General features: G+C 46.8%; 1 protein-coding gene across 1 annotated transcript in view; it reads right to left on the bottom strand.

Moving 5' to 3' along the window:
• LOC119441695 (hemicentin-2) overlaps positions 1–21892 on the bottom strand; it is a 271115-nt gene that overhangs the window by 19979 nt on the left and 229244 nt on the right. The window contains exon 10 of the mRNA XM_037706292.2: positions 5005–5574. Coding sequence (XP_037562220.1) covers positions 5417–5574 — 158 coding nt within the window. The 3' untranslated portion in view covers positions 5005–5416. The remainder of the gene's footprint in view (positions 1–5004; positions 5575–21892) is intronic.

Here is a 21892-nt window from a genome sequence, read left to right as displayed (position 1 = left end):
AGAGACTATTACAGCTTGGTTTGCATAACACCACGGCCGAATTAATCGAAGCCCAGAAAGTCGGGCAGATCGAACGACTGAAACGTACATCGACAGGAAGGCACGTACTCAGACAATTACGTTACCCAACATCAGTTTTCCCCACGAGAGCCCCTGTCAATCGCCCCAAACATCAAAGAAAACATTACAGTGGCCCCCATACCTCGGAATATGCACCCCGAACACCATAAAGGCAGGCGCACTGCACGTGCAATGGCACTGCACCGAGCATACTGCAACGACCTCGACACCTTCTATACAGACGCAGCGTGATACCCCGACATTACAGCCAAAGTGGTAGCGGTGGCCGACTGGAGGGGCGAAGCACTATTATCAGCCACAATACGCACTGACAACTGCACGGAAGCCGAAGAATGTGCCATAGCCCTCGCCATCAGTGCTCAACCCCAAGATAAGATCATACATATTCTTACAGATTCCCAGTAAGCATGTCGAAACTACGCACAAGGACGGATTTCACCGATCGCTCATAAAATTCTACACAAGAAGCAAAACATTCCACTAGTTCACCTAGTCTGGACACATGGGCATGCGTCTCTCCCTGGCAATGAGCGCGTTCATGCGGCAGCCCGAGGCCTAACCGTCCAGGCACCGGTGGAAGACCAGTCCAACCCAGACAAGGTGGAAACGATACCGCTTACATACACGCATATACTACAACACCACAGACTATCCCGTAGAACATTCCCTCCACCACACGTGAAGCTAAACCGTGCAGATGCAGCCGCTTGGCGTCAGCTCCAAACTAATACGTTCCGCAGCCTTGCTCTCCGCCACACTTTTTACCCTAGCCAGTACCCCGACAAATGTCCTTTCTGTGGTGGTCACCCAAACCTCTACCATTCTACGTGGGAATGCTCCAAACCACCCGGCTTACCTAGAATACCCAACCCCTCCCCATCCCAGTGGGAAGCCGCTCTTTCCAGCACAGCCTTCGACGACCAGCGATGCCTGATCGACCGGGCCTGCCGGATAGCAGCAGCAAATGGGGCCCTGGACTGAGGGCTCCACCCTCTGGGACTTCGTTTTAAAACATAAAATAAAGTTTTCTACTACTAATACTACTACTACCTTCCTGCTGAAGTCGTATCGATTCACGATAACCAAAGCTTTTGAGCAGCTTTAGCTAACATTGCATAATCGAACCATTTTCTTCTGCTTATATGTTTGTAACCTATTCGCATTTCGTATTCACTCCTTTACTATCTTAGTTTGCTACAGATTTCTCATGACGATGTGCACCCTAGGTAAAACTGTATAATTAGAAGCACATTGTGCATGAACGTCCAAACATCTCTTATTTCTTTTCTTTTCATTTGCAGTAACTCACTCCCCTCTTTAATGCCTTTGGCCCTGCGGGTAATAGTAAGCAAATAAATAAAATAAAAAGTCCACTTCACCGCTCTATCACGCGACGTGAAAAAACCACGAAGACTCCCTAAGATCAGAGTGATACGCAATAAAGATGCATTAATACGCCCAACAAAACCTAACCTTTTCGGAGAAATGCGCCGAGAAAGATGCATTAATATGCCCAACAAAAGTAAGCCTTTTTTTCGGAATTGCCGAAGGCTGTCCCGTCCCGAGAGGAATAAAAGATCGCTGTCGACCGGTCACTCAGGCACTGGCTACTAGGAGCTGCCGGGATGGAAGGATTTATTTGTGTATTATAAAAATATTTGCGTGGCAATATAACGTTGTCATGACCTTTTGACGCGTATACGACATCGTTCTGCCAACTTCTTTCGCGAAGGATCGGTTTTGGTGGCATGTTTATCCTTGCGTTGCACGGCGCCGGAATTTTCGACCACTCACCGCAAGCTACATCAGGGGAAGCGTGCCAATCGCAAACGCCCGCCCCACCCTCCTCATCCGGTTTCACTGCGCCTGCTCGGCCCCACCTTAACCCTCACCACTCGTGCTTGTTTATCGCCTCTTGCCAGCCACTTATAGATAAGAAGAACCTGGCAAGGTAGGCAATGCCATTCGCTTTCAACGCAAACAAAAGTGACTTCCTATAAACGAGGAGAGCGTTTGAGTGTCCCTTTCAAACCAACAACGCGGCGAGTCACCCCGATGCTTGCGTAAGCGGTCACGACATTCTGACGTCAGGAGATTGCAATAAAAAACTGATTAGGATAGTTTTACGTTACAGGGGCCCCAACGTTACATTTTCGTAACTTTGCGCCGAAAACCGAACGCCGGTACGTCTGTGTGACCTTAAGGGTTTCGGCGTCTGTTCCTGTATTTAGGGCACTGTATATCAGTACAGTTTCGGGGCTTACTCAGTTCAGTCTTTGGCTTCTTTAGAGTGGACTGTATTATATCTTTACTGCTAAGAAAGATAACTATGCTCGACAGATGCTGTCGAAGTCTATGACGTCACGGCTAGCTGGTGCAGAATAATTAGGGTGGCACCGCCAGCCGTTATTTTTTTTTTGCTACTTTTCGGGATCATCATGCATCCTGTAGCTGTAAGTTTGGCTGTTTTTTTAATGGTAATTTGCTAACACAGTTTAAATGGTTTTTCTCTACAGTGTCTCTGTAAACGTTCCATCCGAACCCATATTATGACAGAGAAACCTGTGGACAGGCTTTGTCGTTATGGGCCATATCGAAACACGTGTCTGGTACTCATTAAGTCGTCACAGCAGTAATTTTCTTCTCGGGAAGTTGCTGTTTTATTATTGCCGCTGAGGATTATGAAGCGGCTATATCCTCGTCTCTGGTACTACGAATGTTTGACCGAATAGAAAGTTAAAAAAAAGTAGAATCGCTCCCATTGTTGGTATTTAAGCTACGTAACACCTCTTCCGTGATTCCGAATGACTATCTAAAATACCTAAACTTTTGATCCACCAGCGAGACAAATTAAAAAAAAACATTACCTATATATATATATATATATATATATATATATATCCCCATGAGTACTGTCTCAGATTTAAGTGATGGAAAGAAATGTTCCCTACACTTGGTGGCAGTGGATTTTTCAACGGAGCGTCCGTAATCTTTATTTCTTTATCTCTTATTTCTTTATTTTGGGTTTGGGGGGGGGGGGGGGAGGGCATAGATAGAAGAGAGTGTCGTGGAGTCGGGAAACCGAGGTCGAACTAGCCGAATGAGCACTATGAAACTGCGCAAATATAACCACCGTTCTTTTTCTTTCTTTATGTTTTTTAGCGTTCTTTTTTTAACCAAATTTCTCCTCTGGCGTCCAGCACACGCAATTTCTCACTGCTGCGTTGATGATATGTTTTACTTAATCTTCTCTCTGAAACTTTTCTTGTTGCTCAATCTCCCCATCTGACAGGCGTGTAGCTCATCTTCCACCCTTCTCAGACCGTAATCGTGATTCCCATTCTTGCATAGAACATCACTGCACACAGCCCCAGATAAGTTTACCGAGCCCTGGCACCCATCCCAGATGAATGTGCACAAGGAGCGAAGGCTGGGCTGGGAAAAGGAAGTTTAGAATAACATACACAACCCACTCTCAAGGGATCCCCTAACATCTGGTGGTCTGCGCGGGAGCTCAGACAGACACCTTGGTACTGCAAAAGGACGTAGCAGTATAGAGTAAAAACAAAATTCAGGTGCCCAACAGAAGATAAGTGAAATGAACCTTTAAAAAAAGAGAAAGGACGGTAAAGAACGCTCATCTTCGTAGGGGAAAACATAACGAACGTTGTCCCGGGCTTCGTTAGTGGCGCAAAAACGCCAGGCCTAGCAGATAAGAGTGAGCAGCATCGCCCTCGCGCGTCAGACCGCGTTTCATGCTCACCCATTTACATGAGTCCCCGCGGCTTGATAAATGGTTCGCGCGCCTCGCGCGGCGCACCAACCAACAGGACGGACCGGAGGGTGCATATTTTGAGTGTGCCACTGTAGTCCGCGTGAAGGGACGTGTTCATGCAAAGCCGCATTAAGGGAGCCCGCAAATTTACCGTTGTCGTTGAAGCTCACTACGCGCGCGCTATTCCTTTTCCCCCCATCTTCGCCGTATGTATTACTCTGCTCATTATAATTCCTCGTCAAGCATGCTCTCGCTGTGTTTATGAATAAAAGCGTGCGTACAACAACGCTATAATACTATTTTTTGTGCTTATTTCGCTGTCGCTACGACACTTGGCTTTGTATTGAGAAGCGTAAAAACAGTCTTATAAAATATCTATGGGACAACGTACTATGATTTTGTACATACGCAGCCTTTGTGCCGATGAGCGATTAATGTTTTTTGTACTCTACAAATTTTAATTTGTTGCATTTTGATATTCTTAGCGTATTATCGATCCGAATGGAGGGCTTCTGGTCAACTGCCAAGGATACATGGGTAACACTTAGTAAGCATTTTCATGAGGCATTTGATAAAATTTTGAGCCTACAAACTTCCGTTGACACTTATACCGGCACTACAAATGAATGAAAGGAGCATTCTGTTTAACGAATTTTTTTCTCACTGCGCTTCTTAATACGCCTAACCATGCCCCGATATTTTCCGTTTTTCTCGCAAGTTGCGTAAATAACCTAGTATTTGATTAAGTGAATTCAAAAGAGCCCGTTTGGCTGAGCAAGTGAAAGGTTTCATATAAAGCAAACGTGTTCGCTAAATGACATTTTAAGGATCACTCTGTTATCGATGTACTCGGCAAGCGCAGTGGCTTCACGAAATGGTCAATGACAATGTGCGAAGCTTTACATTCCTTGCGAAAACATTGGAGAAAATGGGGGGCATGGGGAGGGGGGAGGGGGGGAGGGCACGACCGAAACGACCGTGAGGTACACTTGCACGAATTGTGAATCGTCGATGTTTCAAGAAAGCTGCGTGTGCGTTTGTTTCTATTTGCGTGTGGGTGATGGTGGATGGGTGTACACGCGCGCGTGCATACATGTGCGCTTAATATTTTCGTTAACAGTCGGCGGCTTGAAACTTGGGCTGCGTACCTCAGACTCCGTAACCGGTGTCAACGCCCCCGTGTGTTGCCTCCACTCTGGCCGACATGACACAGGCGGCCTGTTGCTGCTGCTGGTGCTGCTGCTGCAGCTGGATTCGCCGACGCAGCTCCTGCTCGTGCGCCGACAGCTGCGGCATGAGGTGCAGGTGCTGCGGTAGCCGACGCTGAGGCGGTGGCTGGGCCGCGTGAAACGAGGCCAGCGCCACCGCTTCTCGCTCGGGATGTGCGTGAGCCGGCGCAGTCACCGCAGACGTGAGCGCCACGTGGCGCGCCGACGTGTCCGACCACCAGCATGGCGGTGCGGACAGGGGCGGTTGCTCGATGCCCCTGTCGGGAGTCGCCGCTGCCGCCGCTGCCGCGTAGGCCACGGCAGCGGGCGACGGTGACTCCGGGCTCTCCCGCTACGTGGTCGTCTCGCGGCTGATCCAGTAGTCGTCCGCCTTGCCGTTGCTATGGGCCCCCTTGCCGCTGCCGGACTTGGAAGCTGAATGCTGGTGCGACTGCTGCGGCGGCTGCGACTGCGACTGGTGGTTGCTGCTCTTGGGCGTCTGCGGGCCTTCTGCGCGGGGTTGCATGAAAAGTGTTACGTCCACGAAGTGCGCACGTAGTAGCACTGAATAAGGAATAGAACATCGCAAGTTGCGCCTAAATCATAGAGGTCAAGGCTACCATGACAACTGAGAGACAGAGAGAAAGAAATCGAGTAGAAACAGGTTATGGGCGTTGACTACGAACGATGTAACGCTTTTCGTTTCTCAACTGTAGCAATTAAGAAGAAAATTACTCCATCTCCCGCTAAAGGGAACCATGTGTGGATGCGAAGCAGCGGGGAGATGGTTAGCTTGAGCAGGAGATGGTTTCGCGGCAGCGGCCCGAGCGCTCATCGCGGCGCTGCACAGGTGAGAGTATGAGGCGCGCGCGCTCCGTCGTTTTCATACCGCGGAACTACCGTGGCACCTGCAGCGGAGTATGCCGCTGTCGCACCACCTGTCGTGCACGCCGCTCCGGATTCCTAGAGGAGATAGGGGGGAACGTAGGAGAGGAGAGAGGGGGGAGGGGACGCACCTGCGCTGTAGGGGTGTGGCAAGCAGGCTCCGCTCCGTCCAGTAGAGGATTCCTAGAAGAGAGAAAGGGGTGGTGGGTGGGAGAGGAGAGAGAGGGAGGGCACGCGCATGCGCTGTGGGGGTGTGGGACACTCCCGGAGGGACGGACAAAGCCCCCGCCATAGGCTGCTTCGCATCTAAAAATTGGGAGCCGATCGAGGAAGTGAATGCTGATAATGGAGTGAAGCTCCTTGGACGATTACGGCTGCTGCTTGAGCTTTCGCTTCGGGGTCTTGCTGCCATTGCCGGCGTGCTGCTGCTTCTCGTGTTCGTAGCTCGGGGTTAGCTTCGTGGCGTTGCCGTTGCTCTGCCGCGTCTTGTTCTCGAAGTGTAGGATCAGAGTCACGACGTTTGCACTTACGTTCGCGTTCTTCCATACTGCAGCGCTAAGTGTAGCGACAGCGGCGCGGCGCCGGCGCAACACCTGCGCGTGGTCGGTATGCGCGCTGCGTGCGCTCTGCAAACCGTTCTGCGCATGACGTCGTGCGCTTGCTCGGAGAGGGGTTTCGGAGCGTTGGTATGCGCGCTGCATGCGTGACGGGGAGCTACGACGACGACGGCGACAACGGACCGTGAGAGCCTAAGGAGCTTCGCTCCTAATAGGGTTGAAAGGATGTAGACGTGCATGGGAGAGAAATCGCGCACGCAGGCACAGACTATATTTTTCTTTTCTTGTTAATGACATAATAAAAAGAACTGGAAGGCATACGGCACCGGGGCTACGCGTACACATCTGCTCTTATTCGCTTGTGCACTCAATTTGGGCACAAGAACGAGATTGCAGCTCGCACTGCACACATAATCATATCACTACATTACAATCTCACAAAAACAGTTACGGCAAAGCTCGTTGAACGATGACCATTGAGGGTAATGTGATTAGCATTCCAGCAATAGCTAGTCGACTGCCGGAATAACATTCTATTGCTGAAATAACGTTAACTTAAGATCCGTAGCGGTAATTCTGAAAATTCTGGTGCTTCTGTTAATGCGACATACACTGTCTCTGGTATCGGCGCACTGTGCCACGGCACTCGCTTTCCAAAGTCACCCATAATCAAGACAAAATGGCAATTACTGTAAGATGACGACGCAGTGGCGGCGTTGGGGTGACGTTGATGGAACGACTAAGGCAGTAAGACGACTACGGCGTGACAACAATGAGATGATGCCTAAATGATGCGATGGTATAAGCGTGACGACGGCGCCACGAGTACAACGGGACGACGACGAGCGTACGACGACGATGGCCTGACGACCACGGCATAACGAGCGTTCGATGACAAATTTGGAACGATGACGAACGAACGATCACAATGCATCACGACAACGAGCACATACCTACTGGCCCTAAGTTTAGACAGCCTGGGTTGATGAGCCGGGGTAGAAGAGGCGAGGGCGACGGCTGACGAGAGTCAACTGACGAAGCGGGAATGACGACGAAGGAACCACCACGTAGGCTACACAACCACGAGCACATACCAAGTGGCCGAAGCTGGCAGAAAATTTGGGCCACTGGGTCGGCGTTAGCGGCGCGATAGATATACAGGGTGTTTCAGCGAACACTTTCAAAAATTCTTGAAGGTTGCCTGCGGCAGATAGCACAATTCTAGTTCATGAGTTCGTCTACTCGAATAGGCGGACATTACTTCCACAAGAAATTGAAATGCATAATCGAATAATTATCAGAAATGTACTAATTAAGTTTTTTTACTAATTACCTGATGGCCCACATTGCAATTTACAAATTTTAGCCGTGGAGTTCGCAAGGCGGATCCACTTGGAACTAATTCACGGAATGACACCAGCTTCGAGATAATAATTCCTGAACTTTGCCGATAAATGCATTGGCGTTACAGTTAGGTTCTTAACAAAACGTCGATTTTTGCGGTGAAGCACAAAATTAACTGGAACGCCAATGCATTTCGCCGCAAAGTTTGGTAATTAATATCTCGAAACTGGCATCATCCTGAGATTAGTTCTAAGTGGATCCGCCTTGCAAACTCCACGGCTACAATTTGTAAATTGCAATATGGGCCATCAGGTAATTAGTTAAAAACCTAATTAGTAAATTTTTGTTAATGAGTTATGCATTTCAATTTTTTGTGCAAGTAATGTCCCCCTCTTCGAGTAGACCAGCTCATTAACTAGAATTGGGCTATCTACCACAGGCAACCTTAAATAAATTTTGAAAGTGTTCGCTGAAACACCCTGTCTATTGTTACGTGTGGAAAGACACACACGAAAGAGCCTATTTACAATATATTTACACTGGAACCAAAACCGCCAGGCCGACACCTTGCTCGCGCCAAAAGCCCAGACACACGTCAACGTCTTTCTCGCGGTGGCTCGTCTCTTGAGCATCTCGAGATGATATCGTAATACTACCCCCCCCCCCCCCCCCCCCCGGCGGTAAAAGCGCCGTCACGGTGCTCTTAAATATTCAAGGTGCTTGGAGAGGTGTAGGGTTTGAGTCGGGCGACGTGGACAGTATCACTGGTTGTCACAGCGGAGGACGTAGTGGGCGCGGCTCGAACTATTTCATACGGGACATCGGTCACTTGGCGGAGCACGCGATATATGGGCCTGTGTAACAGGAGAGCAGTTTTTCACAAAGGCCAACTTTACGCGATGGTTACCAAAGCAACACGAGGGTTCCGGGCGCAAAATGCACATCACGGTGACGGAGGTAGTAGCGTTGCTTCTGCTTGTCTTGAGACACTTGCAATATGTTGTCTTGCCGTCGGTGATGCAGTCACCAGAGGGCTGATTCAGGCATTCAGAGGGGTGTATAATAGAAGAATAAAGGTTACATAGCCACACAGGCTGACTTTGACAAACAGGCGAGCGCTAGCCACACAGGCGAATTCACACGAGAGCATTGACACGTCTTCTTGTTTCACCGACCAGCCTAGAACTGCTACGTGGGTTCCCATTTCGGTTAGGCCCACTAACGCATTACGTAAAGAGTGCTTCCCGAGGGAGGGCGCTAGCGACATGCTAACATATAGATAGATCCGATAGATAGATTACATAATTAGGTAGATAGATTAGGTGAATAGATACGCTCAAAACGCCTGAATTATGTAAAGAATGCTAATCGCGTTACTAACGCAGAACACTGATATAATCAGTAATGACCCTACGAAAGGAATCACATGAAGCCATTAGAAAATGAAACCAAAGAATGCATAAGGCAAAGGCAACTGTTTCTTTTATTGAAATCTAAAATTATAGATTAATGTAGCGATATAGTTCTGGTAAGGTTTCTTTTTATTAATAAAGCAATAGCCGAAGTGATGAAGAAAAGACGACTTGCTTCCAGTGGGAGGGGCAGCTGTAGCAACAAAGCATGCACGAGGCAGGTGATACTCCACTAAATGGAGTAACAATTAAGGCTGTCCCGCCATTCGCTTTCCTGGGTACATAAGAATATGCGGTATGATGTGGTCACTTCTCTACGTTTCCAAGTCCGCGAACCACTGAATCCTTATGTTAAAGGAGCGCGAAACAAAGTTAACATCTAGGCACCTACTATACTCTGTTCCACGCAGGTGGATGGCGCTTCCATAATTTCACAAAGTTCTCATTCACAGGCAATGCACACCAATCTCCTGTCCCTCGAGTTAATCTTGGAGCTTACCCAGTGATCATGGTGGACATTAAAATCCCTAATGATCACCCACGACTGTGGAGTCGTCAAAATTTGCCGTAAGCGAGCGGAGTTTAGACAACTTGATGCTGATATGTAGGCTCCCGGAATTCTGAACGTGACCTTTCTCTTCTTCACAGGTAAACACAAGTATTGTTTTTCATTGTCAGGTGACACTGGGTGATGAACATATGTTAAGTCACGGCGCATGAAAACAATATTCTTGTTGTATTGCCCGTGGGTGGAGGACATATTGGACTCATACCCGGACAGTCTGATGGGAGGTGATATGTCTAATAATATTATCTATAAAACCACGAAGAAAACTAGCTTGGTTATCCGGTATTTGATATCTACGCACAGGGTCTAAGCACGCAAGTGTTTGATCAAAGTTATAGTTGGAAGTGTTGTTCTACAGAGCTGCATGATGATAAATTATGATCTATTACGGCCCAGAGGCATCTAGGCGCAAAATACAATGGCAGCATGGCAGCATGCAGCATAGGCGTTAACAGTGCGGCGAGATACGGGCTAAGTCGAAATTTGTCCCAATAGCTGGCAAAGGGGTTCTGGGGGTGCTTCTGAAAAAACGCGCAGACTATATGTTTTTAAGTGGCTTCGATGTGAGAATTCTCATTATTGGAAGCAGACGCCTCGTGAAGAGGGACGGAATGTTCGACGAGATGTTTTGGGCTTAGCACAAGAGGCACAACGGCACGTTGGTTTATTTTGTAGTTCGTTGGGCACGTTATGTGGCATTTAATGTTGATCAGGAAGTTCATTGACTATTTTTACGGAAACAAGCAGCCGACACGACAAAGTATAAAAATTCGTTATTATATTGCATTAGGTGAACACTAGATAAATCTAAACATATTCAAGCGCATTTCATAGCCGATTAAGCCCTATCAGTAGTTCTCGAAGTGACTGCATCAACTGCATCTTATGGTCCTCAACGGAACAGCACGAAAACACAACCTCAACCAGATTTATAGGGAACGACAATTCAAAGCTTTCATCTTCTTGGATACAAACAATAGGTCGGAGTGACGTCGTGTACTATTTATACCTTTCACGTGCCTTATCTCTTTCAGAGGCTGTCTCCTTCAATTTATCTTACGGGCATTCCACTGCCTGTTACCTAATATAATGAATTGCCTACAAAATGTACACAGTGGTGCTGACACTTATTCTATTACACGGTAAGATCTAATTTCTTAAGCCGTGGTCATCCCACGTGCCCTCCAGTGCTTGAACCACCGGAAAGTTTGCTATGGAACTCGTTTCCTCAAACAATCTGCTTAAGATGCTCGTCGGTGCTCCGATTTTTCCGGCAGGTCAATATAAATGTCGCAGTGCTTCGATATATTTAGTGAAGAGTGCCACAGTACACGTTCGAAAAAGAAGCAAATCTGCACGCTCGTGTGGGCTAACAAAGGCCCCATGCAACATTCGGGGCTCTTCCAAAGCCAGCGCACATCCTATAGCCGCTGCCCGCGAAAGCCAGTGAAGGAAAAACACTCTATTCACTCTAAGATATCTCATTACAGCTAGGCATGCCATGATCCCCCATATTTGTTGCGCACCGTTTCGTCAGCGTTCCCACTAAGGACAATATCTTGCGAGAAAATACAGGCCACATTTTCCGTCTCTGAGGTCACAGTTCAGGTTTATGCTGAAGATCCCCTTGCCTAGGCATATACAGCCAAGCCCATAGCCCTGTCAAGGAGGGGAAACAAAATAAACAAAGCACGGAACATTTCAAACGTTAAAAGACGCTATACGAGCTGTGCCTAGGAGACGAAGAACGTGATACCTGGTACGCAGAAACACATCACCTTTCCCGCGGGACCACTTCAATTAAAGTAACGCCGAGCTTTCCACTCGCCGAGCACGACCAAATTAATTTAATGCAAAAGCAGCCACGTAGAAGCAGGTTCAGAGGGGAGAGGGCTGCCCCGCAGGATAAACGCTGGCGTGGGTCAAAACGTGGGTTGCCGCGACTTCAGTGTGATGATGTTGACCGGGTGCAGGAAGTTAGAGAGCAGAACGACAAAAAAAAAAAACGAACAAATTGCGCACCACAAACGTTGATGGAAGGGCCCACGCTTCTGCACACAGACTTCAAAATGGAGCACAGACTCGACGGACACCGAAAAAAAAAAGTATATGGAGGTCCTTGCGTATCGGGCTGTCTGTCCGGTGGCGCAGTGAAGCAGCGTTGAGTCGGGGCGCGCGTCTAGCCCCCGTGAAATGGCAAAGATTGGGAAGAAGAGGGTCAGGCAGATACCGAAACGAACGAGGTGACAAAAGCAATGTGCGTAAGAGAAAAAAAGAAAGCAGTCGTGCTAAGGCGCGTAATTTTCTTTACGAGTTACCCCTGCGGCGCCCGCTTGCGGAATGGCACGCACTTAGGAGCAAAAAGTGAGAGTGTAAAGGTGACGAAGGAGGAGGGTTAGATACCCCGAGTGCTGAACCACTTCCGACCCCAGGCTGAGGCCTCTTCTCCCGTCGTAAAACGCTCAGTCAGCTTCGTCTGTCTTCCGTGCCTTTGTTGAGGGGGTGAACGAAGGTGGTGTTGGTTGAGGGTGTTTAGGGGAGAGTGGCGGGTAAGCCATTGTTCTTTCATCTTGTTATCGTACCCCCGTTTTCGTTTTTTTCTTGTGACTGTGGATCTTGAAAATGGCATTTACTGAAATGTTTGCGAAACTTTCGCCACGCTCCTTGAGCCTCACATTTTTATCTCATTCTCTCTTCTTTTTACCTTTTGTTCTGCCGCACAGCGTCCTCCTTGGTCTCTGGGATAAAATCTAGTTTTAATCTCGCGATGATAGGGCCCTTCGCGGGCCCTCCTCAGCGCTTCGCCATAAAGAGAGTTCACTTTTCAAGCCAGAGCACGGTGCCGCACACACTACTCCACGTAGTGTCAGTTCGCCCCTTTCTTTCATCTTGACTTGCCACGTCACGTCCTAGAGAAGCCGTCCCTGCTACTCTTAAAATGGAAAAACGCCATCTCATGTATCTAATCACATTGCGGAATAGCCATTTTAGAGCACTCCGGCTGCGCTCCGACGGTATGCAAGGCAGCAACTAGGCTTTCTTACGAGAACGTGGCTCCAATGCGCCCAATGAATGCTGGTTACGACAGTCAAAGCACGACTGTTTCCCAGACCAAGCTTTGGTGCTGCCTGATGCTACCTTTTAGCGCCACTGGTGCCGCCAGGAGGAGATGCTACCCATTCTAGGTGCGCACCCGTTCCTGTCAAAGTGCAACCCGAATGTAACCAGCAGAATCTCTAACAACAAACGAGCTAGAGACGTTAATAACATTCCTTTTTGTTTACCTTCATTGTCATGGCATGCGTAAGGCACTATCCACCTATGAGTTTCTCATTTACAAGCTCCTCATTTGGCCGCACGTCCAGCTACGAACGACATTAGATGGATGAAATACTTTTAAGAAACTCTTTTCACCAAAGGAATATTTTCACCAAAGATTATATTTCACTTTGATGTGAAATGAGAAGAAATTCGATATTCGACTCGATATTACAAAGGTCGTCTTGCTCGAATATTCTAGTTCGATTGGACTCGCAAATTTCGCTGTTCGAACACCCGTACCATTTATTATTCGGAAACCAACAATGTGTAGTTGCAGTGCTCCGCGAAATAAAGTTACCGACTTCCACACTTTGGAGTGCCCTGTTTATGGTTTACACGATTGATCGGGGCTCATGATGCTATGCTCATTACGGAATCTCAGCGCAATTTCATTCACAGCGCACGAAGGGTAACAGGCATAACTAAGAGTGAAGAAACGATGACTTTATTTATTTGCACTAATGCTCTTCTCATTGAACAGCGTAGTAGTTGGACAATACCGTATATGAGAATTTATGTGAGAAGACAGCATTTAGTTATAAAATATTGTTGAAGAAAATCTCCGCAATACATTTAACAATAAAGAGGGCAACTAAAAAATCAACTAACACCCAGGGACGAAAATACAAAGCTTAATGCTGTCCTGAGGAACTTAAATTTATGTTTCCGCATTACAATTTGCTACGTGGTAGTTAAAAATACACAAGTAGAATAAACGAAAAAAATGAACATTGAACCACACGTATCTAATCAATTATACAATAATAAGAAGTAGCGTAATGATTACACATACTACACCCAAAAATTGTGCAATAGTAGGAAGACAAGGACTGATAACGTATAACACGCAATAAAAAAGACAGGCGGAAAGAAGGTGTGGGATGAAAATCTAGGCAAACAATTAGCGAGCGAAATGACTGTTACAACACTCAATCCAGAACTAGAGGTTATACAGAAATCAACATTTATTTGGGGAACAGAGCGTGGCATATGTCCTCCTATGAAGATGGGTGTATATATAAGTTCATTTCAACACGCCAAGTAAACGCCCACACTTTCTTCAGAATTCGGCAATACACACACACACAAAGATTTTTCAAGTACAACTACCCGCGCACTGGCGCTCATGTCGTCAAGATTATTTATTATTTCAGCCTGGGTAATCAGCTTAAGTTATCCAGAGTTTCTGCGCAACCACATTTCAACAGACGGCGGACCTTATTGCGAAACTGTGCTCCGTGTTAGGAGGGCAGGATTTCTTGAGGGCGTTGACAAAGCAAAGGGCAGTTTCGCAATACAGGTTTCCCCGTCTGTTGAACGTTTATTAAACTAAATAACTGCTGTAAGCTACGCACTAAATGCTGCTGTAGTTCGTTAAGCGAAGGCGCAATCCTCAGAAACATAAAACCAGTGACAGGAACCGGTCGGTCATGCATGCGGCCCTATCTGCACAATATCCGGCACATATCGAAAACGTTCTGAGAGCGCTCAGACGTGCGGCTGCTTTTCACAGCTCACACACACACACACACACACACACACACACACACACACACACACACACACACACACACACACACACACACACACACACACACACACACACACACATATATATATATATATATATATATATATCACCATCATCATCAGCCTATATCTACGTCGACTGCAGGACGAAGGCAGTCCCTGTGCTCTCCAATTACCCCTGTCTTGCGCTAGCTGATTCCAACTTGCACCTCCAAATTTCCTAACCTCATCAGCCCACCTAGTTTTCTGCCGTTCTCGACTGCACTTCCCTTCTCTTGGTACTCATTCTGTAACTCTAATGGTCGACGGGTTATCCATCCTACGCATTACATCGCCTGCCCAGCTCCATTTCTTACGCTTATGCTCAACTACAATATCGGGTATACCCGTTTGTTCTCTGGTCCACGCCGCTCTCTTTCTGTCTCCTAATGTTAGGCCTAACATTTTTCGTTAACATATTGTATATATATATATATATATATGCATACGGGGACATAATTTTGAGGTGTTACAGAATGTTGTGATTACTTGACATCGGTGCCGGCTAGTTGTCTATATGTGGTTGTGATTGTAAACCGACCGTCGTTCACACGCTAGCATTTCTAAGGAGGGTCTAAATAAACCTAGCTGGCTACGCCCGGGCTGTCGGCGGAGTCCGTCATGATCACGCTCACAGTGATCACGCTCACAAGTACTCAAAACAGTGTCATAACAAGTGCAGAATTGATCAAAACCGGTTCAAAATAAACTAACATTATTCAGAATAATTTAAAAGACAGGAATAATCAAGCATTAAGCGGATTATTAGCAGAAACTCGTTAAATAAAATCGCTTCCAAAATGCCAGACTGGTACCAGCGCAGCGCAAGACAGAGCGCCACCACCCTATGCACCGGCGCATCACTGCTTCGCACTTCACCAGGATTCACGATAGTGGAGCAGCATTAGGGCTAGATTTGAACTCCGCAAGTTTCTTTCCTCCGCGACCCTCCTTCCTTCTGTCGCTTCCTAGTCGAATCGTTCTTCCCTACTCTCCGCGGTGAGAGTGCACACGCCGCGACCGAATGCCATTTTATTGCTATAGCAAATATATGGACACCGCAAGCAGATTTCTGTCGTCGCCGCCGTCGCCGGAAGGTTCCTTATAAAATCCAACGGCGATAAAATTGTCGCCGCGCGCCGTATGCTGTATGTGCGAGTGGAAGCGCACGAGGGACGCGCGCTTTCACGGGGAACGAATGCACGGCGGAGAGCAAACGCGACCTCTTCCGTCGTGCGAAAGGCTGTGGGGAGACAGGCGGGAGGGAAGGGAGGCGACGTTAACTGCGGCGCCAAATGCGTATCTTGCGACCAGGCGCAAGGAGAACTGGTGACTCAATTACCCACGCGAATGGAGGAAAGCGGGAAGGCAGCGCGGGAGGGAGGGGTGGCGGCTTCTACTCTGCCATCAACTGTGTACTTGTACTTTGCGCGGCGCCGGGCGGTCGCGCACACCGTATCTTGAAAGCGATCTGGAACACGGCTCGTATACCTTTGTATGTGTGTGCTTTCACCGCTAAGTTTCCGTTGAAGCGATAGACGGCACGAACCTTCGCTCGCTACTGCCAGCGCGCCTGCTCACACCAGCGTTTTGACAGTAGGTGTCTGTGGTCATCCAGTGTGATCTATTCATGTTTGTTTGTGTGCGATGACACCATGCTTGTTAATTCAGTTAGTAAGCGAATGTGTCCAAGTTTATACAGCAGACAAAACTAATATCCTTACTCCGCATAGCTCTCTGCTAGTTTGCTATCGCAATTTATTCTTCGCCTTTCGGGCAAAACCGCAGCTTTTTTGATTAGCATATTAATAAAGTCGCTGTAACTGAACAATTTGTTCCAGTATTATTTAGCTTGGAAGGCCAGTGCAGGAAGGGTTTGAAAGAAGCTATACGAACCCTCCACCTTCAAACTAAAGCGCTAAAATCTGTGCCCGCCGTGTGGTGTCACTGTGCTCCGCAGCATAACTGTAAGCGCTTCACAAGGGAGAATATTCGTTATTGCGCATTTTCCTTTTTTTCTCATTTTTTTAGCAACCTCAGCAGCGCGACAGCTTCAGCTGCACCGCGCGTGTCTTGTCAGGCGTGGTGCGTAAACACAGAACCTAAGCTGTCCGAAACTGGGCCAGTGTTGCGAGCGGGTATAAAGGAGAAGATCAGCCGGGGCTGGTGCGCCACGCACGTGTCGTTTGCCCGCTCATCTCCCTCGTGGTAATTGAATTGCATTTCGCTTCTACGACGCGAAACAGGGACGACATTACAACGCCCGTTGGTCGCCCGCTTGCACTCCGCCTGCCCACACGCTGGAGGCCTCTTCACGAGCGAAAAAGTGCGGACCGTTGGTGGGGGAAAGCGGAACGAATGAAGTAGCTATAATTGTACTAGAAAGAACAGCGACAACACGCACGCATGTGGTGGAGAGAGAGAGAGAGTGTGTGGTGGATTTTCTGTCTGAGAATGAGTTTGTGGGGGACGCTGGTGGAAAGGATTTGGAAGGCGTCCGCAACAATTTGCTCTTTTTTTGTTTGTTTGGTTGATTTTTTTCTTTCTTTGCAGTTATATCGAGGTGCAACTGGTGTGTTATGTGTGTACTTAAAACAAGCCTGCGAGAACCGTCAGCGGCGCTCCTCGTTCACTGAGATAAATGTTCGTGCGAGATTTCTGGAAAAGTACGATCAGGCCTCGCTCGCTGACAATTATCCGGGCCCCACCCTCTTTCCTGGCATGCACGTGTATCCCGCCTAAATCATTTCGGCCATAGCACCGGTCCTGTTCGTGTTGAGCGGTGTCAGCTTGAAAACAGAATTAAGAGTTCTGTTCTTTCGCGCTGAATTATTGCTCTTTATTTTGGGTCATTTCATAGTTCGGCGCTGTAACATGAAACAAGGACTGCCACCTCCTCGAAATTGAAGGAGCTGTGAAAAAACACCTAGACACGGAGTAAAGATTGCTAAGTCGGCGGAAATTACTATTCCGATTCGTCATCATAAAAAGGAATGTTGATAGTCTTCTGTCCTTTCTAGACATGTAATCTAAAACGCACTACATATGCATACATACATACATACATACATACATACATACATACATACATACATACATACATACATACGTACATACATACATACATACATACATACATACGTACATACATACATACATACATACATACATACATACATACATACATACATACATACATACATACATACATACATACATACATACATACATACATACATACGTACATACATACATACATACATACATACATACATACATACATACGGAGGTTGTGGGTTCGCCTCCCACCTGCGGAAAGTTTTCTTTTCGTCCACTTTTACTTCCCTTTCCTTTACATTTCATTCTTACATTTCAGTTTCAACCACAGCTAATTTTCCAGATGCTGTCCTTGGCTTCATTCTCTGCGGGCTTTATATATATGTATATAATGCGGAAGAAGGACGACAATCTTTTGGACATATGCCGTTAAATAACAAATCGTCTTAGCTTCAGCATGTCCACCAATGCAATATATGTTATCTGCAATATTTATGTATATATTATGCGTTTCTCTTACAAATATTTAAAAAGAATTTCACCTGACCACTGCTGTGACCTTGCGCAAAATTCGCAGGAATCCGCCATTTTTTACGAATATGTACAGTGCAACTAGAAAACAACAGAAATAAGACACACACACAACATTCTGTGTGTGTCTAAGTAATATCGACATAGGCCATGTTACTTGCCTAGGCCTCCCCCCTTTCTCCCCCTTTAACGAAAAATTAAGCAAATTTGCCTTGGAGTGAGCCATTCGTGATCGTCCGTATTGTCCAAGACCGCAGCAAATACCAGAAACAATCTCGAGGGTCATGTTTTGTCGTACTGCAGTCGCGTAAAGCGACAATACAGGTGACGGCATAACTGCCATGCGTTGTACACCACTTATCACGTGGGGCGCAGATGAAGGCAAATTCGCATCCGCCTGAGTAACTGCCAAGTGGTACATGGAAAAATGTCTATCTTAGAATGCGGTCTTGTTGCGAAATCTGCGGGAAATAAATGCTGTTCTAAGCGTGAAGTTAAAGAATATAAATGTTAGGAATAAAAAAAACGAAGGTCGCTGTATTACTGGACCTTTGTAACACGGTCCCGCCATGCTGATACGACCAATCGAAGATACACACGGCTTATTTGTTCTAACTTTGAGGTTTGTACCTGATGCTTCTGCAGCAGCGAAGAAAAATGCATCCTAGCGTGTTTTCAGGATTTCTGTGTCTTGTTTTATTCACTGCGCATGCTCTTTCATCCCCGTTTTAAGCAGTTGGTCTGCTATATCTAAACAGGCTTAATATAATGCAAGAAAAGGAAAATCAAGGCCACACACTTCAAAGCCGAGGCACTTCGTACTTAATGAACTGTGAGAAGATAAAAAGAACAATATATTGGGAGCACTAACTGTGGACTTTATTATTTTCACATGTACACAATACGTATCATCGCCTTTCAACTTCATCTTCACGTCGTTCGGTCGCGCGTTCGGTTTCAAGATAAAGCGTTCCGTCTGTCTCCATCTAACAAATGGCGGAGGTGCCGGTCAAACGGGGACCTAACTGAAGCTCCAGGAAGATCCAAAACTTAGAAGGATGCCGGAATCAAGGAGCAGCACCAATACTTGAGCCAGAATCACGGAGCCGATGGAAATGCGACAGTATCTATAACCAACAATATATTCTAGAAAGCTATCAAGAATCTAAACAATCGTGAAAGAAAAGAAAAGCTACTGCCCAGACAGAGAGAAACGCCATTATCTTGGCAGTCCATTTTGAATAGGAAAGTAATTATGTCCGGAATCTAGATCCTATAAAATGTATTGAACATTATAATATTCTTCACCAAAACAACAATGATTGACGTGATTTGATCAACGCACGTTATTGGTGTTGATATCCCTGCGCAAATAGAATGATAGGCTACGTTAGAGGGGGTTGCACGTAGTCATAATTGAAGCATTCGTAGTGATACTCGGAGACCAGGGGCGGAATTGGCGAATTTGCCCACAAATTTTGGGGTAAAAAAATCCCACGAGAATAGCGTATTCACAAAGCTGTAACTGTTCGTAAGATCACTAAGCTTGCGATGCCCGCCGCTGCAAATACGAGCGCTATAGTTGAAAAAATGCGTATATTTAAGGGTAGCACAGGCGCTAACTTCAGGCGATACATCCGCCAATAGCAAGCGTAAGTCGATTCACAAAACCTAAACAGACGTCGCAGGTGACGACTTAAAAAATTTCTACGATAGGGGTGTAGAAGTCTCGAGCTGACATAGGTAAGCGTTGGAAGGTGCTGTTGCGGCTGATAGGCGAGAGGTCACAACTCATAGCTGAGGATGGCGCGTGCTTATATTTTGTGCTGCACTCTGATTTATAATGTCAAAGCGCATTGAGCCGTTTTATTGTGTAATTGTATTGAGTGTGCGCTGCTGTGAAAGGCAGTAACATTAATGCTTTGCGGCGAACTTTTGCCTAATGTCTGATAGGCTGTGTTTCTGTATGAGCGCAGTAGCCGCAATTTTCATACTCATCACGACACTCTATTGGGTAGTAGCAAACCTAAGTGCACTGTGCGTCCTTGACAACCGTCAAGTGTGTCTGGAGCACAATTCTATCGTATTCTTTTTCTGGTTTGAGCTTTCTCTTGCTCAAAGGGCTGCAGACAATTATTTTTTACGACGCTTTGAGGCTATAATTCTTCATGCGAGATGAAACAATGAAATAAATTATCAGACCTTGTTGCTCTAGCAGAATTCGCTGTCGTCTTCAGTGCTGTTAGCCTCAGCCTTGTATTATATAGCCCATAGATTTATCTCAGCACACAGTTGAAGCGACGTAGTGTCTGTGCCCACAGTGTTGCTCATTCTGTGGTCGATGATGTGAACCAACATATGCATACGACGGATGGCAATCCTCTCTATGATAGGAAGCCGAACGTCAATACGATGACAAAAGAAATGGCGTATAAAATCACGGACCACCATAGTGATGCTGTGAAATAAAGTACATCACACGAACGATGCGAAGAATTGTCGCATACGTCCAAACACACACACACACACACACACACACACACACACACACACACACACACACACACACACACACACACACACACACACACACACACACACACACACACACACACACACACACACACACACACACACACACACACACACACACACACACACACACACACACACACACACACACACACACACACACACACACACACACATTTATGTTTATAACAACAATGACGCGTATAACTGGACACTGCGTTTTTGGTAAAAACGAGTGCAGCATAACACTCATAAAGACGCCACTCCGTTCTTATTTGGCATGCACAAAGCCAGTACAAGCAACAGCCCATGGTAAAAGCAGACAGCAAAACAAAAACAAAACGACAGCAGACGACAGCCATCACTTCCTATGATTGGCCGGAACCCGGAGATGCTTATTCTAAACACCAGAGTAACATCAGTCCTGGGTGAAATAACGTCAGTGACGTCTTTCAGTCGCTTTGTGCGATGTTCTTTCTATACTTTTCTCCACTCATTTACTCTCACCTAAGAAACCCTTCATAGGCGTTTGTGAATGCAGCGCAAAGATTTTCCTCCAGCTGGCAGTAGTCTTACGATGCTCCGCGCCTGCTGCGCAGACCTGACTACTGCACTGTCAGGTCAACATGACGGCGTGATAAAGCCGGTCACAGTGGCCCGGTATCGTGAAGTGAACAATGTGAAGCGTGCCCGACGCTAAGCGCGGTCACTAAAACGCGCCGTATTCGCAAGATCAGCATTGCCTAAGCTCGAATTACGCTCTCATGTGCACTCTCCTGGCGGCGCCCAGTTCGATCACTGAATTCAGTGCGTTTGGAGAAAGCTGCGACATTTGTATGTGATTAGCAATGTACGCGCATATCGTAGGAATTGTACTGATGCATTGAACGAACTTCACATCAAGGCCGTGGTGATTGAGGCCTACGGCTGACAACTCAATAATTATTTCATTTATGTGTAACTTATTCCATATTTTCCTCCAGCCACAGGGCACGTATCCGCAACTTCTCAGGCTTCGAGTCTGCCTCAGTGATAGTTCTGGCTACACGTGT

The sequence above is a fragment of the Dermacentor silvarum genome, chromosome 2, assembly GCF_013339745.2.
Source record: "Dermacentor silvarum isolate Dsil-2018 chromosome 2, BIME_Dsil_1.4, whole genome shotgun sequence".
Classification (NCBI taxonomy): Eukaryota; Metazoa; Arthropoda; class Arachnida; order Ixodida; family Ixodidae; genus Dermacentor; species Dermacentor silvarum.
Note: the sequence above shows the minus strand (reverse complement) of the source record. Positions and strands in the feature narration are given on the sequence as shown.